Source organism: Pseudorasbora parva, chromosome 2, assembly GCF_024679245.1.
Source record: "Pseudorasbora parva isolate DD20220531a chromosome 2, ASM2467924v1, whole genome shotgun sequence".
Lineage (NCBI taxonomy): Eukaryota > Metazoa > Chordata > Actinopteri > Cypriniformes > Gobionidae > Pseudorasbora > Pseudorasbora parva.
The window spans coordinates 20,615,722-20,643,630 of record NC_090173.1 but is presented as its reverse complement, the minus strand read 5'-3'; the positions used below and the strand labels follow the sequence as shown (position 1 = coordinate 20,643,630).

The following is a 27,909-nucleotide window of genomic DNA, read 5'->3' as shown; positions in this document are numbered from 1 at the left end:
AACATTAATTTTGTTGGTTTGGAACCAAGACTTTGCCCGTTTACTAGTGTGTTTTGGGTCATTGTCTTGTTGAAACAACCATTTCAAGGGCATGTCCTCTTCAGCATAGGGCAACATGACCTCTTCAAGTATTTTAACATATGCAAACTGATCCATGATCCCTGGTATGCGATAAATAGGTCCAACACTATAGTAGGAGAAACATGCCCATATCATGATGCTTGCACCTCCATGCTTCACTGTCTTCACTGTGTACTGTGGCTTGAATTCAGAGTTTGGGGGTCGTCTCACAAACTGCCTGTGGCCCTTGGACCCAAAAAGAACAATTTTACTCTCATCAGTCCACAAAATGTTCCTCCATTTCTCTTTAGGCCAGTTGATGTGTTCTTTGGCAAATTGTAACCTCTTCTGCACATGCCTTTTTTTTAACAGAGGGACTTTGCGGGGGATTCTTGAAAATAGATTAGCTTCACACAGACGTCTTCTAACTGTCACAGTACTTACAGGTAACTCCAGACTGTCTTTGATCATCCTGGAGGTGATCATTGGCTGAGCCTTTGCCATTCTGGTTATTCTTCTATCCATTTTGATGGTTGTCTTCTATTTTCTTCCACGTCTCTCTGGTTTTGCTCTCCATTTTAAGGCATTGGAGAGCATTTTAGCTGAACAGCCTATCATTTTTTGCACCTCTTTATAGGTTTTCCCCTCTCTAATCAACTCTTTAATCAAAGTACGCTGTTCTTCTGAACAATGTCTTGAACGACCCATTTTCCTCAGCTTTCAAATGCATGTTCAACAAGTGTTGGCTTCATCCTTAAATAGGGGCCACCTGATTCACACCTGTTTCTTCACAAAATTGATGACCTCAGTGATTGAATGCCACACTGCTATTTTTTTGAACACACCCCTTTCAACTAATTCAACTAATTGCCCAATAGCACAGCCTTAAGAGCGTGCATATCATGAATGCTGGGTCTCATTTGTTTTCTGAGAATCTACTGAACCTACTGGTAACTTGTTTGCCACGTAGCAATAAAAAAATATACGAAAAACCTTGATTATTCTGGTTAGTCACATTGTACTGCTATTATTTTGAACAAGACTGTATATCTAATACACTGCTGATACTAATGAGCAAGTACAGGAATTTTGCCCATACATACACAACACACTGCTGTGAGCATGTAAGACATGATGCTGCTGTAGCGTTCATGAATTTCCCGTAGAAGATTTACACAGGTGGAGCTGGGGAGGGTTATATTGCTAAGGCAAATGTTAACCAAGTATTTGAAGTTTGAGCATGCCAGCTCCTTTGCTACGGATTCAGCAGGAACCAATCAGATGTGCCCTATAGGTAATGATGTGATTGCAAACAGTTGAGTTAAGGCTCTATTAGCCTGGGCCATCTAGAGTTTCATAACAGATCTTCTCGAACAAGTAAAAATGTAGGGAGGGACTTGAATTTGTCCATGGTGAATTGATTGATTAGTTGTGGTTTGCTATTAGTCTATCCTATGTAAGTGACAGTGTGCCCCGCCCTCGCGCCAGTACACACATCAGAGAAGAGATGCTGCAAGAGAGGAAGCTATTTTGATTAAGAGTATGAGAGCATATGAAGTAGAAAAATATTTGACTAGTGGATAAGTACAGCAGTATTCCATAGATATTCCAAAATAAAATGTGTCCATTTTGACTTCATGCTGATTTTAAAAGATATGTTTACTGTAAAAATGGAGAAAATAGTGATGACTTATCTTGAGAATCAAAGTGGACTAAGGCATTTATACCGCAGTCCTGATATAACTGTAACACTCTGTGAATCACCATTCATAATTCAGAAACCATTAGGATACATAAACCGTTATGTTAACTTTGTATATGCCCATTTGAAACAGACCTTTTTCTCTTAACGTTTCTCTTTGGCATATGGGTTCTCCAGCAAGTAGCGATATTTATTATAGTTATCTAGGAGGTATTTGGGAGCGTACATATGCTCTTTGGGGTCTGTGGGTGGGTAGTTTGGCACGGACCCATCAAACCAACCCCCTGTCCGTATTAACTCTTTAATATAATTGAAATTCCTTTTCTCCTCGTAATCGCCCCAACGTGGGAAGTCTCCATTCTGGGCTGATACGAGCTTGTAATAAATCCCTTCTGGTTTGAAACACCAAGAGCAGTGCCATCCAGCATAGTGAACGGGGCTTCCGATGGCCCACGGTACCAGAATACGTCCCGTGGAGTTCTCATATTCCCGGAATCCCGACATGGAATAATAGGACCGGCGCCGAAGAAGAATCCCATCACCCTTGTAAACCTTAAAGAGCATAGCTGCCGTGCAAGCGGATAAGATGTTAAGCGTTCCGAACTGCCTCCAGTAAAATCCATAAAGGGATTTGCGCAAGTGTATCCCGACCGGTTCTGTCCAGCCGTCGTAGAGTTTGAGGAAAAGAATTCCATCTCGAGCAGGAATTTCATCAGCATCATTGATGATGAAAACATCGTCCATTTTGAGGCCCTGAATCCTCGACATTCCATTTTTGGTCAAATATGTGCGCAGGTAATCATCCATGATCCAGCCGTCCGCATGGCCGCCATCTGGAAAGTGATCGAGGAAGATGTACAGAATCTTGTGCTTAATGTAATCAAACGTTCCGTTTAGGATCAGCTGCAGGAAATAAAGAGGTCTCGATTCACCGTACGCTGTAAAGTTGGATTCGCAAACCAAAAACACGTCCACGACATCTGCGAGCTCGTGAAATCGAGCGTGTAATAGGTCAAACTCGTGGTTGATGTTGATGGCATTGATGACTCGACGTGGAACTTTTCTGGGTGTTACTTTCGACTTGGACGGGAGATTGGAGTGATAAACAATTGTAGGTATGCCACAGTGAGGGCCGTGCCAACCCTGCCGACAGGGACACTGAACCACCTTCTTGCCTGCATTGATTATGTTGCCTTTGGAGGTGTTTTTCTGCTTGTTATGTTGCAGTAACCTGTGGTGCGAAGCAGAGTCGGCCATATCCGTTCCCTCATGGAAGCACACAGCTTCAGATTTGGTTTGAATGAAAAAGGGTGTGAAATCATCATGGAGTACAAAGGTACTTTCGTGAAGAGTCACATCTGAGGGATCTGGCAGAATCACATTTGAATCAAGTTTAGCCTGCTTGGAGGAAAAGAAGATTATTATCATAAATCGCTTAAGAAATGTATGGTCAGACTTTGTTTGTTTGTATGTATGTACAGTGAGGAAGATAAGTATTTGAACACCCTGCTATTTTGCAAGTTCTCCCACTTAGAAATCATAGAGGGGTCTGAAATTGTCATCGTAGGTGCATGTCCACTGTAAGAGACATAATCTAAATTTAAAAAAATACAGAAATCACAATGTATGATTTTTTTTAACAATTTATTTGTATGATACAGCTGCAAATAAGTATTTGAACACCTGGTAAAATCAATGTTAATATTTGGTACAGTAGCCTTTGTTTGCAATTACAGAGGTCAAACGTTCCTGTCGTTTTTCACCAGGTTTGCACACACTGCAGGAGGGATTTTGGCCCACTCCTCCACACAGATCTTCTCTAGATCAGTCAGGTTTCTGGCCTGTCGCTGACAAACACAGAGTTTGAGCTCCCTCCAGAGATTCTCTATTGGGTTTAGGTCTGGAGACTGGCTAGGCCACGCCAGAACCTTGATATGTTTCTTACAGAGCCAATCCTTGGTTATCCTGGCTGTGTGCTTCGGGTCATTGTCCTGTTGGAAGACCCAGCCTCGACCCATCTTCAATGCTGTAACTGAGGGAAGGAGGTTGTTCCCCAAAATCTCGCAATACATGGCCCAGTTTTCCTCTCCTTAATACAGTGCAGTCCCCCTTTCCCATGTACAGAATAACAACCCCCAGAGTTCTTGGGATGGTACTCATCATTCTTCTTCCTCCAAACATTTTTTGTGGAATTATGACCAAAAAGTTATATTTTGGTCTCATCTGACCACATGACTTTCTTCCATGACTCCTCCTGGATCATCCAAATGTTCATTGGCAAACTTAAGACGGGCCTGGACATGTGCTGGATTAAGCAGGGGAACCTTTCGTGCCATGCATGATTTCAAACCACGTCTTAGTGTATTACCAACAGTAACCTTGCAAACGGTGGTCCTAGCTCTTTTCAGGTCATTGACCAGCTCCTCCCGTGTAGTTCTGGGCTGATTTCTCACCTTTCTTAGGATCATTGAGAGCCCACAAGGAGCTTGCACGGAGTCCCAGTCCGAGGGAGATTGACAGTCATGTTTAGCTTCTTCCATTTTCTAATGATTACATTTTTCACCAAGCTGCTTGGTAATTTCCCCGTAGCCCTTTCCAGCCTTGTGGAGGTGTACAATTTTGTAGTTGGATTCTTACTGATTGTATGGGGTCGACATGTCTTTATGCAGCTAACGACCTCAAACTAGTGCATCTAATTTAGGATAATAAATGGAGTGGAGGTGGATATTTTAAAGGCAGACTAACAGGTCTTTGAGGGTCATAATTCAAGCTGATAGACCGGTGTTCAAATACTTATTTGCAGCTGTATCATACAAATAAATGGTTAAAAAATCCTATATTGTGATTTCTGGATTTTCTTTTTTAGATTATGTCTCTCACAGTGGACATACACCTATGATGACAATTTCAGACCCCTCCATGATTTCTAAGTGGGAGAACTTGCAAAATAGCAGGGTGTTCAAATACTTATTTTCCTCACTGTATATATCAAACACACAGTGTTGTGAAAAAGAAAGTACACCCTTTTTGAAATGAATGGTTTTACATATAATCTGGTCTTTAGCAGATTTTAAAATTAGATTAATACAGCCTCAGAGGAACATCATTATGTATTTAACAAAGACTAGGGCAAAATGGAGACGCCATATGTAACAAAATAAGTACACCCTGATTTCATTTGTATACATTTGTAGAACCACCTAGCAGCAATAACTTGGATTAGTCGTTTTCTGTATGACTTTATGAGTCTCTAACATCATTCTGGGGGAGTTTTGGCCTGCTCTTCCTTTACAACGTTGCTTCAGTTCATTGAGGTTTGTGGGCATTTGTTTATGTGCAGCTCTTTTGCAATTTCAAACAGCATTTCGGTCAGGTTGAGGTCTGAACGTCAACTGGGCCAGTGCAATACCTTGTGTAGAGTTGCTGGGGTGCTTATGATCATTGTCCTGTTGCATGATCCAATGTTGGCCAAGCTTTCGCGTAGGAAAGAAAAATGCAAAGTGAGATCTCTTTAGTATCTCAAATGTTTCTCCTAGACAAAAATGAGGTTAGTTTAATATCAAATGGAGACTTTTGCTTGAGTCTCCTGTTTCTCACGCTTGTCTCCTGAGGCAAAAACTCTAACACTCTCACATTTGTCTCCTTTAAAGTTTTAGAAGATATTTGAAAAACATCACATGCTCGGCTGTGCTCAGATTTTTCTTCTTATGGGTCCTGCACACTGTGCGATTTTTCAAAATCCTTTGCGAATGTCCCTTGTCAGACTGTAGGAACATGATCCCCGATGTCAGCCATGTCACACTGTAAGATCTCAGTTGTCATTAATGTCAGACTGCACGATAGTGAAGGCGCGCTAAAAACGGACGCGTGCAAGACAACTCACCCGGAGCTTTATATCATCAGTGAATGACGCGTTGGGTGACAGTGAGCTGCATTACATGCGGGACTGAAATGCTGGCTACAAATACATTTCTAGCTCTCATTTTGGTCATAGTTGGTCTTGAAAAAACTAGATATTTGACTGTTGTCGTAGGAGAAGTCACACTGCCGGATTCTGTGCCAAATCTTCTGACACTGCCAGAATTTCGTCTGAGGTAAAATTTGTTCGCAGCGCTCATTAATCGGCTGCCGGTGAACATGTCAAACTAACGACCAAAGATGTCAGATTTTAGCCTAGGATCTGAGGAATCTTTTAAGATTTGCTCAATTTGTCTCAGATGGCCAAATTGTGGGCAAAAATCGCACAGTGTGCATCCGGCTTTAGCTACAGTAGAGACTGGATTGCTCATATTTGTCTCCTCTAAAGATTCAGAAGAGATCTCAACAGTATCACACACTGCACTCAGACTTTTCTCCTTAGCTAAAGACTTCGCAGCTTTCTTATTGTATCAACAATTAAGAGTAACGTGAACCTTATTTACTGAGGTCTCTTCTAAAACTATTGAGGAGATAAATGTGAGGGGTTCAGAGTCTCTAGCTGAGGAGAAAAGTCTGAGCACAGTGTGTGATGCGATTGAGATCTCTCACGTGATGCGACTGAGATCTCTCGCGATTGAGATCTCTTGCGTGGGATGCGATTGAGATCTCTTGCGTGGGGTGCGATTGAGATGAATCTTTAGAGGATACAAATGTGAGGATGCTAGATCTCAGGAGACAAGTGTGAGAAACAGGAGACTCATTATGTCTCGCAAAATCATTTGAATTTGTTCATTTATTTATTTTCTCTGGGTAGTTTATATGTAATTTATCCATGCCATTTAAATCAAGCACAATACATGCACTGTTCTGTTGCACAGTGATCAAAACAACCTATGTTTTACATGCATGTGTGCCGGGTCTCCTGTTACTATTGGTGTTGCCGACCAGTGGGTGTGGCCTAGGCTCATCCGGAGAACGATGTCCACCTGGGCAGGCTCTTTGAGCAAATTATGTGCACCTGTTTCTTCCTCTATTTAAGTTGAGCCTTTGAGAGTTGACGGAGGGGGCTTGAGGGACTTTGAAAGAGCGCCAGCTTGTGCAACACCATCATGAGACTGGCCTGAGTTGGTTGCGCCCTTTTTCAGTTTTGTTATGGTTTTGTTTATCTTCTTTTTGATATTACTTTGAATTTGGTTCTGTCTGACTTTCCCATCATTTGTTCAACAGAGATTTCTAGTTATTTTGGCCTTGATTCAAAATCGTGTATATTTTATTATTTATGTAAATAAACCTTATATGCTGCAAAACCTCACCAACCTACTATGTCCTCCACTTATTTGTCGTGGCTTTGAGCCGGTCGTGACACATGCAAAATGTGTGGTGCAAGATAAACTTTGCAATGTTAAACAAAGAACAAAAAGGTTAAGCAGCAACCATGAAGCACTGGTACACACTATAGTATTGCATTTGTTATTTAGAAATGATGTATCTAGACCAAACACTGTACATTTCTCTAATCCTTGTTTGTAATAAGCACTGCATATTAATTTTTGGACATTTTAGATACATTTTAATGAGTAACCCTTGATATTCTGAAACACGTAATGCTATTTGAATGATAGTTTCAGTATTCACAATATTAGTAAAACATTTTAATGTAACATGTTTCTCCTAAAATCTAATTTAAGACATCTGGGGTTGGTTGAAGAACTTCTTAAAAGTTAGTCATACATTTTAATTGGAAAAGTAAGACTGATTGCCCTTTGGTTAACTACTACTTAGCATAGTAATTCAATATCTACTTTGGCTAAGTTTATGCAACTGGCACCAGAAGGCAAATCTGAAAGACGTATAAGAGATAATGAGCCCTTAGTATCCTGAGCTTAGGGAAAGCTTTGTCAGAGCCATATGTTTGTGGACAGCACAGCAGCACCTCAGACAGCATGAGTTCAAGTCCCACCTAAAGGTATACTTTCCTGCTCCTGTTCCCTTCTCGATTACAGCAAGACGATAGAGATCTCCCTTGTTTCTCATTTTCCACTCCTTTCTCTCAGATAATTCTCATGTCTCAGTCATATACTTTTATTTCTCCTAAGGAATTTGAAGAGAAACATTTGTTGATTCTACAGTGAGAGATAAATGAGAATCACAACTAAGTCTCATGAGCATAGAAAGAGCTGCCTCTGAGCAATAAAATATTCATATAATGGAGTCTTGAAAGAGATTGCAGCAAGACGATACAGAGATGTACGTTTCTTCCACCACATTCTGTTTCAACTCCTTTTCTCTCAAATATTTCTCATGTCTCAGTTGTGTCTACTCTTATTTCTCCACAGGAATTTTAGAAGAAACATCTGAAACTGTTGATACTGAAATGAGAGATATATGAGAATCAAAACTCAAAAGTCTCATAAGCTTAGGAAACCACTGAGCAATTATTTTGTTCTTATGGGTTAGATGGCTTCACATTTTACCCTAGAATACTTTGGTATTAATACAGTCAGATCTTGGGGTGAATTTGAAGACTGGCAACTGTCTTGAATGCTTTCCACTTGTGAATAATCTTCATCTCTGTAGAAGGATGGACTGGAAATGGCCAATTGTTTGGAACGGCCTTGTAATCCCTCCCAGATTGAGGGCAGCAACAATTGCTTCCCTAAAATCATTGTTGGTGTCTTTCCTAATTGGCAATGGCATTGTGTTTTAATACACACCTGAATGCTCCAGACCAGCAAACTGCCAAAAGTTCTGCTTTTATAGAGGTGATCACACTTGCTGATGATCAATTAATCAAGGTAATTTGATTAGCAGTGCCTAACTGAAACTTACCCTCTTAATTCCTATGGAAGCAGTACCGGTGCAGTTAGTTTGTCACCCATGACTTACCCAATTTGGCCTGGTATTTGTTAAATATATAATGACAGTGTAATATGTCATGTGGTGGTGTTCATTTGAGGTTGTATTTACCTGATTTTAATAGCAGATGATTTTATTATGTCCTGATACATAAAACCATAAAATTCAAAAGGGTGTCCTTTCATTTTTCACATGACTATATATATATATATATATATATATATATATATATATATATATATATATATATATATATATATATATATATATATATATATATATATATATATATATATATATATATATATTATATGAAGCTGAAGTCTGAAGATGAGACCATGTGACTCAACCATAAACTTATTTTATGGCTTTTTTTATGTCAAAAAAATATATAAAGCTGAAGTCTGAAGATGAGACCATGTGACTCAACCATAAACTTCTTTTTACCTTCTTCAGGTAGCTGTGTTTGTAGATGTCTGGATGGGAGTTGGAGTCAATGGCCAGAGAACTCCAGAAGATCCCACTGAACATCTTCAAAGTCTTTAGATGGGTGGAGGGAGACGAGAGCTCCTGCAGAAGTGAAATATTGTGCAGGGCTTTGGAATAATGTAGGAAGGAAATGACACAAATCCCCAGTAAGCACAACAGGAAGACCTTATGCCTCCGTATTCTTATCCTATAACAGAAAAAACACATACAATTTCAAAAATTTTGCTGAAAATCCAGTTGGTGGTAATGTAAAATTTCCCAGCGTAAGTGTATTACTGTTAGAGGTAACCCCAGCCCGATCTGCTGGAGATTTGATTTCGCCCTGCAGCTGGGCTGGAAACCTGTGCATTTTTCTATCTCGCTTCCTTCACCAATCCGCGGGGACCAATCACAAACTGACTTATCCACCTGGTGTGCTACTGGCGGCTTTAACTAGACTGGGTAAATCCAGCCTGATCTGCTGGCGATTTAATTTCGCCCTGCAGTTGTATATCACCCGGATTCTTGGTCTGATTGGTTGAAGCAAGGACTATCCACTTGTGTACAGAGTCATTTGAACTATACCCACTGATCATACTTTTTGTGCAGTAAAACATACAGAGCAGACTCCTCAGATTAATGTTCAATCTTAAAAGATTGAGCTTGGTCTGGTGATATCCAGACAATATTACTGTGAACATAACAGAGAATTAAATAGCAGCAAATTAACGCAATGACATTAAGCAATCTCATTTTGTAGTGAATCACGGGTGTCACTGGTGTGATTTTGTCTCTGAGCCCATGAAAGATGAGTAGTGTCGTGCAACATTAGCAACCATGGGAAAGACTATAGCTAAATCTGACTGCCTTACCTTCTGTGTGAATGGCCCATTACATTGTTTGAGCAAGCTGAGCAAAATGCAGGATGTAGTAAAAGATAATTATTCAAAGATATGTTAGCTGATGGATTTAGCAGTTTGATTTGCATTGGAAACTTTACAAATGTCAATACAACAGTTGTATAATATTTAACAATAAAAAAGTATATATATATATATATATATATATATATATATATATATATATATATATATATATATATATATATATATATATATATATATATATATATATTTTATACTATACCGTATTAACTTAAAGGTGCACTATGTAGTATTTTTGCAGTTAAATATCCAAAAACCACTAGGCCAGTGTTATATATTTTGTTCAGTTGAGTACTATACAATATCCCAGATGTTTCCAACTATTTGTAAATTGTGAGAAAATTGCTATTTTAACTAAGGACCGGGACGTGTCAGCATAGCGTTTGAGCGAGTCGCCTGTCAATCGCGTCATATCTGCGTAACCCTCGGTTTTATTCTGCAGAAGCACTTTACTCTTAGCAGTGTGAACATGTCACAGCAGCGCAGAGCAAATGCACAGAGTAACGTCATAACATCATTTTTTTAACACACTTAAATGTATCTAATATGATAAACAGAGCTGCTTTACCTAATCATGACCGGAAAAAGCGGAAGTGCAGGCGCCTGGCGACTGTGTCCCGTCCCGTCATAATAAAAGTCCCGGTACTCCCGAGCCGTGTGTTTGTCGCTCCAGCAGCCGTGCTCAGCTCCACATCACTACGTCCTGCTCTGCTTCACACTACAGTAACGTTAATAGCCGCATCCATGAACATGATTTCTGCCCGAGTCCTATTTTCCACCGGCTGTGAAGTGAAGACCACATGTCCCAAGATGCTGCGCTCAAACTTGGAGTCATCAAACTACATCTTTGTTTTGAATAGGCGCCCTCCAGTGGACGGAAAGACGAGTTGATACATACCTCTCTCGTCTGAGTGCGTGCTCTTAATCTCTCTGACGCACGGTGACGATCTGATAGAATTTAGCTTAGCCCACTAAGCCCACCCCATTCATTAGTAAAATGATTTCAGCCGTAAAAAAATTTCAGCCTGGACTTTTTACTGCGCAGAGTCGAAGTACTCTCAGAAGTGCTATTTGTATACTATAGTGTTATTATAGTTCTCCTTTTTAACCCGCTTAGAAAAGCGGCACGTTTTATTTTATGTCACCATACTTTATTGTTCAACTATTTGTGTACCGTATTTTCCGGACTATAAGTCACTTTTTTTCATAGTTTGGCTGGTCCTGCGACTTAGTCAGGTGCGATTTATATATCAAATTTAATTCATACAGACTGACAAGGAAAAACATATAGCCGCGAGAGGGCGCTCTATGCTGCTCCGGTAGCCTACCACTGAAAAAAATAACTGAAAACAGAAAAAAACTCTTAACTGAAATATTAACTTAAAGGCAAAACTTAGAAAGACTGAACACAAACAAAATGCCCCCATAAAGAAAATCTTATTCTGCAAATTACAAACTGGATGTAGTAAAATATGCAGCGGAGAACGATTCACACGGCTACAGCGTAGTCTCGCGCGGATGAGCCTCTCCTTGCAGAGAGTTCAAGCGTCTGTGGACTCGTTCCTTCAGCTCTGACCATCTTGCTTACTGTCCGCGATTAGCTTTCTTTGTTTTCTTCATTATAGTTAAAGTAACCTCTGCTTTTCGCCAGTCCCTTACTAGTTTCTCACTTACTTCAAACTTTCTTTCTTCTGCTCGGTTATGCACAGTGAGCGGGCGTGAGCGAGTGCACGCGCGCGGCTCCCGCTCTGCTTCTGCCCTAATGCGACTTATAGTCCAGTGCATCTTATATATGTTTTTTTCCCTCTTCATGACGCATTTTTTGACTGATGCGACTTATACTCCGGAGCGACTTATAGTCTGGAAAAAACAGTAACTGTATTTAAATAGGGGAAACGTGGAGGTGTTTGGTCGCTTCTAACTTGATCTCTGTTTGGTACCATAGTTAATGAACTGGGCTTAGAGGGCTAAGCTAAATACTATCAGATCGACGAGAGAGGTGTGTATCAACTCGTCTTAGTTAACGGAATAACAGTTGAATAGGAAAAACTGTGGAGTATCCCTTTAAGTGTACAATCTCATTGAAAAGATTTGGTGGAATTGAAGAAAGCAGTGTTAACGTGAAAACCAAAGATTATTAGTGATCTGGAAGCTTTTTCAAGCGAGGAATGGGCTGAGACTGCAGTATAGAGAAGTGACAGAAACTTCACTTAAACGTTTAAGCAATTATTGGAGGTTATAAAGAATGAAAGATTCAGGAAGAAAAGAAAAATTCCACCATTCTGAAAAACATTTCTCAAAGGGACTATCCATTATTTCATCAGCTACGTGTACAAAAGCAAACATCTGTTACGATATGCTTCAGTAGAATTTGCATTCGTGTAAATGTACCACTGACGTGGAGGTATATATTGGGATTGTACAGAGATATAAACTGCCATCAAGATAACCTAGGAACTTTCCTGAGAAACAAGATAATATCAGGTCTCATTCTGCATGTGCTACAACAAGAGTTGTTTCATAGACACTCTACACCGTAAAAGGAATGTGCTTGACTGCCTGACTCTAGATCTGGCTCCTAATGAAAATGTATAGCCCACCATGAAAAAGAAACATCAGACAATGACGACCACAGTCTGTTGAGCAGATGTCTTATATCAGGCGAGATCGGGCAAAGATTCCACTTGCAAAACTACAACAATTAAAATCCTCAATATGATTAAAACATGATTAAAAAAAGAAAAGGTAAAGTGAAACAGTGATAAATAGTGGTAATATGTGTATGTGTGTGTGTGTGTGTGTGTGTGTGTGGGGGGTGATAGAAAATACGGTTTGTACAGTATAAAAACCATTACACCTATGGAACGTCCCCATATGTCACAAAAACAAATGTGTGTGTGTGTGTGTGTGTGTGTGTCTGTGTGACAAAGTGAAATTGATTTAGTTGAGTGTGGATACGTTTGCAGTGAGGACTTGTATCACAAGTGGTGAGAGGTTTCTTTCAACAGTCTGCTGATCGTAGGCTACACAATCCCTTGGCATTGCCAGCCACACACCATTAGGGAACCACTGGGTTAACCTTTCTATTTGTCAAGAGCGCGACTTAAGAAAAACAGACAGCTTACCTCACTTTAAAGCAGTCTTCAAATCAAAATCAATCTTGTTTTATGTGTCTTGAAAACACAAAGAGAGTGATTGTACTTGGTGGATTTGTGTTTTTGCATATTTCATAGCCTGCAGCATTATTGTGCTGGATTTAACAACGTAACAAAATTACATTCACAGGAAGACCCGCATATGGGCATGGTTTGTGCTTGCCTGAGCTTGTGATGACTCTGTTTAGCCTTGATAATGTGAAAAACAAGGCCTTGTCTTTTTTTTATTGGCCATTACTCATGAAATACTTGGTGAAGCTGCAAAATGGTGCTGGTTAATGTGTCAAGACATACATTTGGGCTGAAAAATATCCCTTAGCTATTGTTACAAAGCTTTTTCTTTTTTTTTAGCAGATGAAGTAATGGCAGATTAAATGCTTGTTCTTGCTTGTTCCACCGAACACAAAAGGATATATTCATGCAGCTTTTTTAATACAGTTTATGGCTGTATATTTGGCTGTATGACTTCATATTTGCAGAAAAAGACCATCTGGTAACCAACCCTTGTTCTTGTATGTACGTGAGTATGAACAAATCAGTCAAGGTCTTGCAAAAATATTGTGAGAACCGTGGTGTTGACAACAAAGATGTAAATCCTGCCATGGCGCTTCATTTTCCCCTATTTAAATCTGAATGGTAGGTTTGAATAAGATTTTACTTCCTAAAAAACAGCACCATACAGTTTTGCAACTATAAGGGTTGTGACAAAATGACTACATTTTCATTTTTGAGTGACATTTAGAAAGGGCATCCAGCAAGATCCCTCTTATCTTTAGTACAGAATAAACTATAATGTTGACCATCATCCTCTGTTCTCACTTCCTGTCTCACAATGTGTAAGTAAGTGTATGTGTGTGTGTGTTTCTTCAGAGGGCACCCATGCCAGGGGCACAATGACTCCTTTTTTTTCTGGCAGGCTCCCCCTCTTCTAATTCTCAAATGTTAACTTTTTTCTCAGCCTGTAAAAAAGCTCTCTTTTCTTGGTTTGGGCAAGCACGCACGCACGCACACACACACACACACATACACACACACACATGGTTTCAGGGACTCTCCATTTTTTATAAACTATATCTTCTATCTGCCTACACTAACCCTACCCGTCACAGAAAACTTTCCGATTTTTTTGCGTAAGTTTAGTATGTTTTTTGTTGTATTTTTTAAGCCATTTGGTTTATGAACTTGGTTTATGACACAAGAAGCGTTCTCATAAACCATGTTTGTTGTAATACCCATGTCATTATACACATTTGTGTCCTCATAAACCACATATATTACTGCACACACACACACACACAGGTTGGGTTTTCTATGTTTTATGGGGACATCCCATAGGCGTAATGGTTTTTAAACTGTACAAAAAATGGCCCTGCATGTCACTAGACATTAAGAAATCATGTTAATTTCAAATACTTTTATCACTGACAACAGTAGTTTGGCCAGGATATTGTCATTATAAAGTTATTGTTGCAGCCCTCAACTGATGTTGATGTTGACATGTTGTGTTTTGGCCTGAAGCTCCGCCCTCCACCTATCAACCAATCACAAAGTCAGTAGTGTTTCTTCATCTGGGTTGCCAGATCTGCTCTAGTTACCACAGCTGCAGATCTACAAACGTTCCTGCTGATCCTGTAGACTATCTGGCAACCTCGAGTCAGGGGGGAGGGGGAGAGGGGATAGCGATTGCAGTATCAGGTTTGGCCACAATCTTACACACACTTCCTTTAATGTTATTTGCACTGTGTGGTTGCTGAGATATTCTGTAATAGGTTGTTGCTGTCACGTCAGAACAAAGAAAAACTGGTGCGAGGACTCAAGTGCAGTAAGGAAGGTGATTTATTTACAAAAAAAAAAAACTCAAAACAAAACCCACGAGGGGGGGAAAAAACACATAAGAATAACAAAATACAAAACTGAAACAAACCAACAGAGATCACAGGGATCCGGGAGATGTAGACGATACACAAAGAGCTTATAAAAGGGAACAAATGAGGCAGGGACCGAGGGAACACAGGTGGGGAAAATGAAACAAATAATGAGATAACAAGGGGGGAGGGATCAAACAAAGACAGAAGCACAAGGTCACACTAACAAAACCCACATGTGCATACAAGACAGGGCAGGCATGTGACAGTTGTGTAATAGGAAGTACATATGCAAATGATAATCCATTCCAAGATAGCGGTGCTTTAAAAAATCATTTATGTACAATGTGGAGGTCTCTACGGACGTGGTGTGCATTCAAAATGTTTAATGCACAGTTAGCTGTGGGTTATACCGCTTATACTATGGTCAAATTGACCAGTGTACTTGCTGCTGACCTTCGATGATTCAGTTAAACCATAAGCAAATATTTAGACTTTTTTATTTAATTGAAAAAAAATATTGTAATGCATTACTTTTCGAATTAACTTCCCCCAACACTGTGCTTTATCAATCTCTAGGCCAGAATTAAGTTGTTATTAACAAAATAACACATCAAATCTCAATAAGCCACATGATTTCATATAAATCAAGTCGTTAGCACAAATTGTAAGAGAAAAGTTACACTGTGAAGCTTCATACTTGGAACTAATGGTATGAGCAACAGTAATAGTGATGCTCACTTTTAAAGGCTCTAAATCCTCTATTGCTCTAAATAAACATAAGAACAAATAAACATAAACAAATAGACAAATCCTAGCCTAGAAATCTAGATGCTGACGCACCCTAGCGGCAGCAAATCTAAACTGCCGCGAGTGTCGTCTAGCAACTCTCAGTTCACTTCTGAGCAGCGGCGTAGCACCAAATTTTGGGCCCTGGGTACAAATCATCTTGCTGGGCCCCCGTACCAAATACCATAGTGATACCAATGGGTGGGGTATTGCATTTTTATCATAAAAAACACTTAAAACTTAATAAGCCATACTCTGATTAATGTATATGTATGTATAGAAAACTGACTTCTAAGGGCCCCCCCTGCCTTGGGCCCTGGGCACTCGGTACCCTTTATCCCCCCAGTCTGACGCCCCTGCTTCTGAGCTGTAAAAACCAAATTCTGGTCGGGCCAATCACATCGGCCCTCATTTATCAAAAGTGCGTACACCAAATTTCCAGCGTACACCTTGCGTACACCCAAACCCACGGTGACTTTGAGATTTATCAATATGGACGTTGGCGTACGGCACGCTCAAATCCTACGCCAGCTCAGGAGGTGGTGTACGCACGTTTGAGTTAGTGGGAAAATGCGCAGAAAAACAATTCCTAACACCACAAAACGCACTGACAAGATATGCTATATTATGATCCACTGTTAAAAACCACCACAACAACAATCAGTGTTTATTTTTGTGCAACATGAACGTCAATGTTTAATTTTTGTGACTTTACCAAAGCGTTTGATTTGTAGGCTTATGCTTCCTCCAGTCGCGAGCCTGTGCGCTTTATCTGACGTTTCAGGCCCGTCTGGCCCGGCAGCTGCGCACGGACTGGGACTAAAATAATTCAGACTGACAAAATAATAAAAATGACCTTCTTCTTTTAAATAATAATAAAACCAATAAAAACGACATTCTTCTTCTAAATAACAAGCGTCATTAAGAATAATAATCATAATAATAAGAATAAGAATCTTACAAATTGTCATGTAATTATTAATCTGTGAATGAATCTTACTCCACATCACATCACTATTGTACACCCCAATACATGTGCCGTGATACGAAATTAAATGCTAATTTTTTCAAAACGTGCTGTAAAATAATGCATTGTGATGGTAATTTATCATCCAAACAGCTTTAAACTGCTGGAGTGCGCTTCTCAACCTCCACACTATTAACAGTACTCGTAATTTGGGTCCATATTTTGTTTTTGTTGGTGCCTTTAATTCCACTCTTTAAACTCCCAAATAAAACAATTTCGGGTTTTTTTTCCACTTCCCTGGTGATGGTCTCGATGGGCGCGTCTCAATCATCTCAATAGTTCAGTAGTCAGAGCACTGATCAGGGAGTCAGCCCATTGACTTATGTCCTAATCAGTGCCCTGACTAGTGGACTAGTGAGATGATTGAGGCGCGCCCGATCTCCACGTCGGAGAAGTTTCGTTTCTTTGCCGTCTTCTGTTTGTCCATGGCGTAAAATGAGGGCGTGGGGGAGGCGGAAACTTGAATATATAGGGGCGTGTTATTCTAATGACGATCGTTTTCAGCCGCCACATTTATCAAGGGCAAGTATTGCGTACACCTGGATTGCAGAGGTACGCACAGCTTCATAAATCAGGCGGTGAGAGGAGTGTAAGCATAATCTTACGCCAACATATACACCAGTTTCTACGCAAGATTGATAAATGAGGGCCATCGTGTATAGAGTCGGCGGGCGGGGCCATAATGACGGCCGAGTTGCGTTTGTGTGCTTCTAGTAAACACAGAAACTGGCGAACGCCGGTCTTTCAAATCAGCTTTGACCGCGACTCTGGAAGACTTGGAGTTAAGCTTTTCTCTGAGAAAAGAACGGCACTGAAGTCATTCTTAAAAAGGGAAGATGTGTTCGGAGTTTAGCCGACCGGATACGGTGAAAGTTTAATCTATCAACAAGCTCTGTTTCACCTTCGTTGCTCTGGTTGGTGTAGCTCTATCCTATCGCGTGCAAAGGGAGTTTGAAAGACAACCGTTTATCCCGCCCCCTCGGATTGAGTCCTGTCTATGGTGAGTTTCCAGACCAAACATCTTGATGTGGGTCTGGCTTGTCAGGCTAACTAAATCCTCTATTGCTCTAAATAAACATAAGAATAAATAAACATAGAGGCCACTTGCTGTTTAAGTCTGTATAACACACCACCTTCGACTAATTAGTGCAAATTAAACATGGTTTCCAAAATACTTCAGTTTAGTATTTTAATACTTTATTCAGACTGTCTTTATGCAATCTCATGGCTCAAAGGAAAGCCATAAACTCACCCCTTCCTGTGCATGTACAGCCAACGATGATAGATAACAAAAATGAGAAAGGCGACAAACATGACACAAATAAGCTTATAGCAGGGTGCCATATCTGAGCCTCTGATTTGTTATTAGTATGAATTATATCCACTTCACTGGCATTTCAACAAAAACACAGACAAACAAAGGAGTTTCACCATTTTGGAGAAATATAGCAGAAACCAAAAAGTTCTTTAAAAAAAATGCAGTCGTGGTCAGAGCTATTTGTTCCAAGCAGGTGTTTCCTGATCACTTTCAATTCAATGTCTAAATAACCAAATGTTCTAGAAACCACATTATTCCGCTTTTGTTGTTTTGCATATTCGGGTTCAAAGGCTTTAATTTAAGTAGAGCTTCAGTTTTCAAGTGTTAAGTGTGAACACCTGATGTCTTACTCGCTTAACTTGAAACTTAAAAATAGCAAAATAGTCTGAATTCAACTGCAATAGTATGTTCTAATACGACTCAATTGCACACAAGTTTTCATACTAGTTTAAAAGATACCATGTGTGAACACAACAGGCCTGCAGAGTGAATCTGCGGGCTATGCTCTACATTGTAAGCAAAACAAGGTTACAATACATTACAAACATTACATCTAACTAAAAATTTACATTAAAAAAACTGATTGCTTATTATTTTAAAGCAGATATTAATACGAATAAATTAAAAATGATAATAAACAATAACAAAACACTGAAAAAAATGTTATGAGGTATGGAGAACACATTTATTCTCTCGTCTGAACATAGTCATATTTGGCTACAGTAATGGCAATTGTACCTTTACAGTTACTGCTCTCATAAATATCATTACTTGTTTTGCAAGCTGAATTTTAAACATATACTTTATTTTTGTTCATTTTCTTTTTTAAACACACTGACACACGGTGTGGGTGGTCGGAGTACTAGCAACATGTGAAAAGGGTCAGTGTTGAGCTGAATTTCTACTGCCTGCCAAATTATTACCCCCCTTGTTGAAGTAGCTACCTGGTTGCCTGATTATAACCCCTCCCCCAAAACTAATCCTAAACCTACCAATACTAAGGGGATCAGAATTTGGCACAACACCAGTATGCAAGAAAAAGTGAGTGTACGCTACAGATTAAAATATCGAAGTACCAGTGTCAAATTCTGACCCCTGCCAGATTGTTAGCCCCCCAAGTCCAGGTCCCTTTGCGTTATTCAGCCTGAGGGTGGCGCTCTATTATTGATTGACCGACTTTAGGAAACAAGACAAACACATAGAATGCGATCATTGAATTGCATCAATGTAGCATTTGCATCCGACTGTTGTTTGTTAAATGTTGTTGTGCAGGAATTCCAGTGAGGAAACTTGAAATTTACACTGGAAATTTGTGGGGCTGCTCCACTTAGTATCAAGTATTCAGATCGCGTGTCAAACTGCTGAAATCACGTGACATTGGCGATCCGAATCATGAATCAATCCGCTGATTCATAACCGTTTGAATCTTTATTTGAAGATTGAAAACAAACCCGGAAGAGAAGACGATGCGGAATAAAGTCGTAGTTTTTGTTATTTTGGGACCAAAATGTATTTTCAATGCTTCAAGAGATTCTAATGAACTAACTGATGTCACATATGGACTACTTTGATGATGTTTTTATTCCCTTTCTGGACATGGACAGTATAGTGGGCATACACTTTAGATACGCTCTCGGACTAAATATGAAATATCTTAAACTGTGTCTGAAGATGAACGGAGGTCTTACGGGTGTGGAACGACATTAGGGTGAGTCATTAATGACATCAATTTCATTTTTAGGTGAACTAACCCTTTAAACAGCACACGCAAGACGCAGAAAATGCTTGTGCTTTTGTTTGAAGTGCTTATAAAGCATGTTTCAGACAACTTGGATCATGTTTTTGATTCACTACAGTTCACTCTGTGTCCTCGGCTGTTTACCATATGCATTTTGTCTCTAGAAATGGGTTATTTAGTACTGTGAAGTGATGGTTTCCGAGTTTAGCGCACAGACGCAACTAATCAATAACCAAATTAGTTGTTGACTATTTTCATTATCGAAAATAATCGATTTTATCGATTAGTTGTTGCAGCACTAGAACACAAAAAGCACTATTGAGGAAGAATTATTCACTAAAGTTAGAGATATCAAATATTTAAAACAGAGTTCTGTTTGGGGCAAAGTAAATCACAAATATAAAGGCTCTCATGTTGGTGTAATTTACATGGATGGAAAGAACTTCCGATCAAAAGAAGAACAGTTAACTAGTTAACTTGAAAGAGAAAACACTGAAAATGCAAAGTATACTTGCATTTTGAGCTGCTTTCTGACCCATTTTGTAACTTTGTGTAGGAGTGTCTACATCTGATTGCTCCAACACAATATAACAATAGCACATTGCAGAGTTTCACTTTCACACACACTCTACAAACTTGCAACACCCCCTCCATAATGCAATGGTTCAAACTGTTTCTAACTTCACAAATTGAGCTTGAGTCAGAACCATGTTTTAAAGGGTTAGTTCACCCAAAAACTATTCTCGTGTCTTCAAATGATTGTCGAGCCACTGTAGTGAGATGGGCTTTGTATCGACGTCTTTAGTGCCTTTATGGGTCTTGAGAGAGGAAATGACATTGTGTCGAACGACATTACCTTGTTATAATAGTGCTTTAGAATTAATATATAATATTGTATATAATATAACTGTGACTATATAACAAATGTAGTTATTTTAATATAGTATATATAATATATAATACTTATCTGAAAACCTCTTAAGCAAACTAACCCTGGAACATGAGCTGATCTGGAGTTGCTATGGCTACTTGCATACCCTAAAAGTTACGGGGGTTTTTTGGAGCAGAAAGTTGAGGTTTGAGCTAATTACTCTTAAATAAAGCCAGATTTGTCACATAACCTGCTTTGCAGAATACCCCCGAGGCTTTTTAAATTCACAAGTTTGTGTTCTCGTGTGTAATCATACATTCTTAGGAGTAGCATGAGGCACTCCTCAAGACAACTGAAGAATTTAATGCAACGATGCTCAATCAGTCCTTTGCAAAACACTCTGGATAAAGGCAAAGTAAACTGAACAATATCACTGCCAGGGCGGTATTCCAGTTTTGCCTTCTGGCAATAATTGGTTATTCAATATTCAATATTTTGTCTTTCCAGTTCGTACGGGTACCAGGGATGGAAATTAACTTTTTGTCCACCGGCCACTGTGGCTGGTGGATTTCAAAATCTACCAGCCACTCCATGTTTTTACCAGCCACTTTCTTGTTTTTAACCGACAATGTGTAACTGCATGTGAAAAATTAATACTACAAGCTCTACAATACTTAAGCAGTTTATTTAATCTCAAGTCTCAATGAAATACTGACATTTTCTCTATCTCTCTTATACACACACACCATGAACTGATATATATATATCATTAAATGAGTAGGGCTCTTTGCTCTGTGCGCTTTTTTTTTTTACCTGGATGTGGCATTTGGAAGATTCGTGATCTTTTATGGCTTCCAGTTTTAGGTTTTTAGTCCCAACAATGAAACTATTAGTTTTGGCATCTTCTGAAGCGTGTTGACGACACACCGAGCAGAACATTGTCAGTAGGGATGCACAGAAATAAAAATTCTTGGCCGAAACCGAAACACCAAAAGAAATTATGCTAACTATTAGTACCATTGCATTTATGGCTAATGCTGTGACTGTGTAACTTTACTAAAAATCAAGGCATTGCGATTGCATAAATTAATATTAAAGTTTCAAATATTAATCAGTTACAAATTATGCAAATATTTATTTAGCACATTGCAACAATCCACAGTATAAAATACAATTCAAACTAAAATGTTTAACTTGACCTCACTCATGTGTACATTTAATAATAGCTAATGTACAGGCCTAATGGCCTGCAGAAAGGTACAGAAATTCAATAAAGTAATCAAATGTAAAATAACTGCATATTTTAACTGTTTAAATTAAAGATTAATCCTTATTAAACTTAAAAAAGCTATTCAAGAGCAGATGTCCTTTTGTTTGACGTTAAACAGACAGCAGTAAAGGCTGCTGCCCCTTTAAGACCTAATGCAGGGATATGCTCTTCTTTCTCGACTGTATAACGTTCACTTGAGGCATATTCAGACTGTCTGCTTGGATACTAATCAAGATGGTGCGCGTTCTCGCATGATGCGCAGTGACGGATCTTCTTTCAGCGCGCGCGAGTTCGTATTCGCGTCTTCTGGTACTACATCTGGGTAATGACGGCGAAAACGACTGGTCATATTCGGACATACGGCCGCACTCGCATGCATTGAACAAAGTTTACAAAGAGGGGAAACAGTATGCTATTTTTCTTTACCCGCCACGGTGGCCGGTAGGTGAAGCGAGTTTACCCGCCACAACTCAAAATCACCCGCATTTGGCTGGTGGCGGGTGCTAATTTCCATCCCTGACGGGTACTTAGTGCTTATAAAACTCAGAATACATGATGCCTATAATATCAATTATCCAATATCCAATCTCCTCCCGAAAATCTCGAAAAAAAATCTGTTAGTGCCTCAGCCAACTTCACTCAGAGAAGCCGTCAATCTCAGCTGTCAATCATGAGGTCACACCTCCTGTTTTTATAGCATCAGATAACGATCTAAAACTAAACTTATTTCAAGAAATAACACTTGAAATCATTGTGATAAAAACTGCCAAAAATGACAGAAACCAACTTTGGGGTAAAAAACTGCATGAAGTGTAATTTGATTGTTTAGTTTGTTTCATGTCCATTTAGAATCCATGGAGGGGCGGCTATACTGGGACTGGCCATCTGGGGGCGATCGAGGCACGGAGGCTTTAGTTATTTACAGGAGTTCTGCAGGATTGTGTCTGCTGCAAGCGGCAACCTCCCCAAGGGGGTAATCTAGCGCTCGGAAAGCGTTCCACCCCTAGGGGCTGCCATTGCTAACCAAGCCATCACCTGCTGTTAGCATCCCATTGACTCCCATTCATTTTTGAGTCACTTTGACAGTGAATAACTTTACATCTGAGGCGTTTAAAGACTCAATTTGTCCATTGTTTATTTCTAAAGAAACACGACAATGCATAAAAGGCTCCATTACCTTGTATCTTACACTATCGCCCCGTAGAAGCTGTTTTTCTAAAAATAGGCTAACTATTGCGTCATAACCAACGCGACTCTGTCGCACAGTTGAGAAATTACCGTATAGACCTGAGGAGACGCTCACAGGCAATCTTTTACTGTCTATGAGACAGTCGGGGGGGACGTGGAGACATAAAGTCTGATAAAGTCAAGGGGGAAGAATGGGGAGAAGCCCGTAGTGAGCCAAAAGCAACGGGAGAAAATATTTAAACAACGTGATTCAGCTTTCACTTTCCACATCTACTAGAAGACTCACAGCTGTCAGACAGGAGGCTCACGTCACATCTACGTCGTCAAGCTCAGTCTGAGCCTGCGCAGTTCGCTCAGCCATCAGGAAGTGAGTGCTCCTATACTGACATCACTTAACGCCGTAGAAGGCAATGGGATCCCTCCGTCCATTTCTTTTACTGTCTATGAACCTCCCCCAGTTTCTCTTGAACCCAATACGGAAGTGACTTAAACAGCAATTCCTCAACTGGCCACTAGGGACAAACTTCAGAAAAGAGCAGAATCCAAACATAAAGTCTGATAAAGTCAAGGGAGAAGAAAGGGGAGAAGCCGATAGTGAGACAAAAGCAACGGGAGAAAATATTTAAACAACGTGATTCAGATTTCACTTTCCACAACTACTAGAAGACCTACAGCTGTCAGACAGAAGGCTCACGTCACATCTACGTCGTCAAGCTCAGTCTGAGCCTGCGCAGTTCACTCAGCCATCAGGAAGTGAGTGCCCCTAGGTTGACTTCATTATTTCGCCATTGACGTCAATGGGATCGCTCTGTCCATTTCTTTTACTGTCTATGATATTAGCCACAGCTAGGGTTGCCACCTATGTCTGATAAAAAACCTGGACATATCGATGACCTGACCGACCGCTTTGCTCACAAGTGAAAATGTCTATTAGACATTAGACCCATAAGACAAAATTGGCCTTTGTGCAGTAAGATAGAGCATAGTCATGACTCATGAATATTTTAAACATCTCAAGCATCCTCACTTATCTTACTTAACTTATAGCTTACCTGACTGCTTAGATACTGGTACTTGTGCTTGCTTTTGCTTCCTCTTTGCTAAAGAAATAAGTAGAGGGATGACCTGATTAGATTTGCATTTACCATACCTAAGGCACATCAATAGTCACTTTTATTTAGTATGTCTCAGTCAGACATTGAAATAACAAAATCATAAATAGGCCTTAGCTTACCTAGTCTGCCATCTATACTTGGCGTTTCCCTTTGCTGCAGCTATCAGTGGTTTCTGTTCTTCAATGAATTGAATTCAGTGCATGACAATTTGAAATTCAATCTTACCTGAAGCGCAGACTTCACCATTGCAACTGACAGTCTGTTTCTTTTATCGGACCAAACCTCTTCCATATGACTGAACACTCTTTCTGCATAGGCATTACTGACTGGTATGGAAAAAACAAAAGCAACTACTTTCAACAGCACGGTGGATTCAGTTGCCTTGCTAAAAAAATAGGCCCACTTTCTGTCTGGAGTAAGGTCTGTTGGAATGTGCAAGACCTCTTTCAGAATGACTACATCACCATACAGCTTGTCTTCTTTAACATCCAGGGCCAGTTTTTCCACTAAAACTTCCAACTCTGACCACTGGAGTGACTGTCCTTCATGAAGGCTGAGACAGCCAATGTGTGCAAGAACCTGGTCATTGAAGTCAAATTTATCCTCAAGATACAGCACTGTCTTCTAAAAAGAAATCTGTCCACTAGGCTCCTGAACTGTTCCTGTTGCTGGGGTAAAAGGCTCCTCAGTATTTGTTTTGCTTTGCTGCCATAGAATTTGTCTGTGCGCCTTGTGATCAGCTGACTGCGCAATCGGTTCATAAGAGTAAACGTCAATCACAGTAGCACTGTCACTCTCGAGCACCCTAATAGATGAATCAAATTCTTGCATCACATTGTGAATAAATGCAAGGATACATTCAGCTACAGTAAAGTCTACATTTTCTGCATCACTTGCACCACACACAATCCTCCTTTCCAACAAAATACAAAATAAGACTTTAAAGCTGGCCAACACTCTAAGATCCTCTGTATCGCTGGCAGAAAAGACAGCCAGCGTGTGGGAACATGCCTCAGAATCTCCCCATATTTTTTATTAGTAAATTCAAAGAAGTCCTTAAGCAATTCCACTTTTTTAGCAGAACAACTGAATTCACTATACACCTTCAGCACAAAGGACTCCACGGCACACCCTCCAGCACTAAAGACACGATTAGCTGCTTTGACTGTGTTGCTTATGATGTGACACTTGCAATTGCCATTCACAATTTGTGGGTTAGCTTCTTGGAGTTTCTGAAAAACTGAGTTGTGCCGACCATAATTAACTGATGCGTTATCTGCACCATAGGCACTGATCTGGCTGACAGAAAGTCCATTGTTTTCAGTAATAGACACTATGTTTGAATATGGCTTCACTAGATTCGTTTGAGTCGTCGTAAAAGTCTAACAATCCATACTTCACACCCTCGGCTGCACAGAAATACTGGACTGTGTAGGGAAACAATTTTTGTGTGCCCAGAATTCGATGCATCAGAACAAACTGCAAAATAGTGCGCTTTCTGCAACTCTGCTGCTAATCTTTGCTGACTAAATGGCGCCTACACATTTTACACTAAGGCATGGGCATCGGAAGCAAATAAAAAGTGGGTGGGTCAGTAGTGGCTAACGCAAAATATGATAGGTGCAGAAATTGTTTTGCGGGGGGGCCTTGGGGTTTTCCCCCAGAAAAAAAATGATTTCAATGATATATATATATATATATATATATATATATATATATATATATATATATATATATATATATATATATATATATATATATATATATAATGCGGGAGTGGCTACGCATTAGTTTATACCAGAGTGGTCCAATGCGACTCCATAATGCCGCCTCAAAATTCAAAGCACCTTCTCTTAAGTGTTGAGCATCCCCATAGCACCTGCAGCAGAAAATCTCTGGAGCCGCCACTATGATCGGTTATGATTGGCTTGTGTGATAAATCCCGCCTCTTGTTTTCCTGCATGTTCTAGAATCAGCCCGAAGGAAGAGAATGGTGGCATTAATGGGAAGACGAAGACTAGTTCAAAAGTGAAATAACCAGAAAACATGATGACTGTGGGGGGAAATTAAATTACATCTTCCTGTCTGTGTGTGACAGGACAGGTCACTGGAGTGTGTAAAAGCTTGATGGTTACAATTTCCTTGGATGTATGAGTGCAATGTGTGATGTCAAACCTTGGAGGCTACTCTTAGCCTAAAATCCTGTTTCTTTTGTTCAGTTTTATACACAATTGTAGTCTGTTAGCTAGACAAAAAAAAAACCAAAACAACAACAACAACAAAAACAGTACAGTAACCATTGTCAATGAAGGACTGGGCTAAGACTGAAAGGTGGACATGAGGGATTTTTCAATGGTTCTCTGCCATAGTAACAAAACATCTAATCATTTTGACTTGCAGTGCTTACACAATGGCAAAGGGACAGAGCATTTCAGGGGAACTCACTGACAGCTAAATGAGAAGGAAATTTAGTTTTGACGCATGAGTGAACTAGTTTGTGAGAGGATTTACAGGTGAACCATGGTATCCACGTTATTTGGGCAAAAGCAACAAGAGTGTTGAGAACACTTTTTTACTAATTGTTACTGCCGTTATCATAGGCTAAATGGGTACACACTACCTTGATTTAATTTATACTTGGTTTTTAGGCCTAAAACATGTGCAAAAAATAATGGAAAACATGCAAAAGCCCATTTGATCAGCAGGGTCTAATCTCTTTAGACAGCACACAAAGTGACATATGCATCCCCTCCACCACCCCTTCCCCGCATTTGGCTTTTTTTAGTTCCAAATTACTATACATACAGTGGGGTAGCCTACTCTGGGTTCGGGCCGAAGTCCGAGCTCGAAGCCCTCCCCCCGGACAGCACGCCAAATACGCATTTAAATGTACTCTCTATAAATTATATGTAAGTGTGAACTCGTGAAATGATTGAGATCTAACAACATCCTCAAGCCAGCAAAAAACGGAGCTAATCTCTCCAGCACAGATTGAGTTAGCATTTAAGTGTATAATTGTAAATAATTGCAACATAATCTTACCTGACAGACAGATTTGATCTCCCCATGCTGCTGCATGTGTCAGTCAATTCGTTTGTTCTCCAAGCGTGTAGCGTTTCTCTGTGTTTGCGCTCTTCGCTGTTGACTAGTGACACTCTCCAGGAAACTAACTGAACTCGCTCAAACTCGCTCGCGCGCGCACCGCTGAAGCGCGAGGACTGTGCAGGTAAATTATTATTTAAATTATATTTCAATCCACACCCACCCTCTCATTTTTATGTCTAAGTTTCAGTGTTTCGTTGAAGTGAAAAATAACTAGGCTGTTGGTCTGGGGCGGATTCAGGTTTTGTGCCGAATTCTGTGACCGACCGAAGTAGCCTATGTTTCGAGAACTGATGTTTCAAAAACTCCCAGTCCATACAGTATTTTCAATGACACTAGAATAAACAATGGAGAGGGATGCACACGATTTTCCGTAGTTCACACGATATTACATGTAGGCCCGCGCTTAAGATCCTTCTGTCCAATGGAAAGGATCCAAGGATAGCTAAAGGATAGATAGATAGATAGATAGATAGATAGATAGATAGATAGATAGATAGACAGACAGACAGACAGACAGACA

The 27,909-nt window shown here is 39.9% G+C and overlaps 1 protein-coding gene across 3 annotated transcripts; it reads right to left on the bottom strand.

The window, feature by feature from the left end:
* Window positions 1–1,095: 1,095 nt before the first annotated feature.
* On the bottom strand, window positions 1,096–27,652 carry mgat3a (beta-1,4-mannosyl-glycoprotein 4-beta-N-acetylglucosaminyltransferase a). 3 transcript variants are annotated; one of them, XM_067459285.1, is made up of 3 exons: window positions 27,327–27,652; window positions 8,984–9,212; window positions 1,096–3,163 (listed from the first exon to the last, which is right to left on the bottom strand). In XM_067459285.1, the coding sequence occupies exons 1-3, from the start codon at window positions 27,350–27,352 to the stop codon at window positions 1,907–1,909; spliced, it is 1,512 nt and encodes a 503-aa protein (XP_067315386.1). In that variant the 5' UTR covers window positions 27,353–27,652; the 3' UTR covers window positions 1,096–1,906. The 3 variants fall into 3 exon arrangements, with proteins under 3 accessions (XP_067315386.1, XP_067315395.1, XP_067315406.1); XM_067459294.1 differs by having other exon boundaries at window positions 1,096–3,160; XM_067459305.1 differs by having other exon boundaries at window positions 8,984–9,106.
* Between the last annotated feature and the right edge of the window lie 257 nt (window positions 27,653–27,909).

Excerpts from the sequence above, each read along its gene's own strand:
- mgat3a (XM_067459285.1), bottom strand. The coding sequence starts at position 27,352 with ATGGGGAGATCAAATCTGTCTGTCAG. Across the intron at positions 9,213-27,326 it reads AGATCAAATCTGTCTGTCAG|GATAAGAATACGGAGGCATA; the intron begins GTAAGATTATGT and ends TTTCTGTTATAG. Across the intron at positions 3,164-8,983 it reads AACACAGCTACCTGAAGAAG|CAGGCTAAACTTGATTCAAA; the intron begins GTAAAAAGAAGT and ends TTTTCCTCCAAG.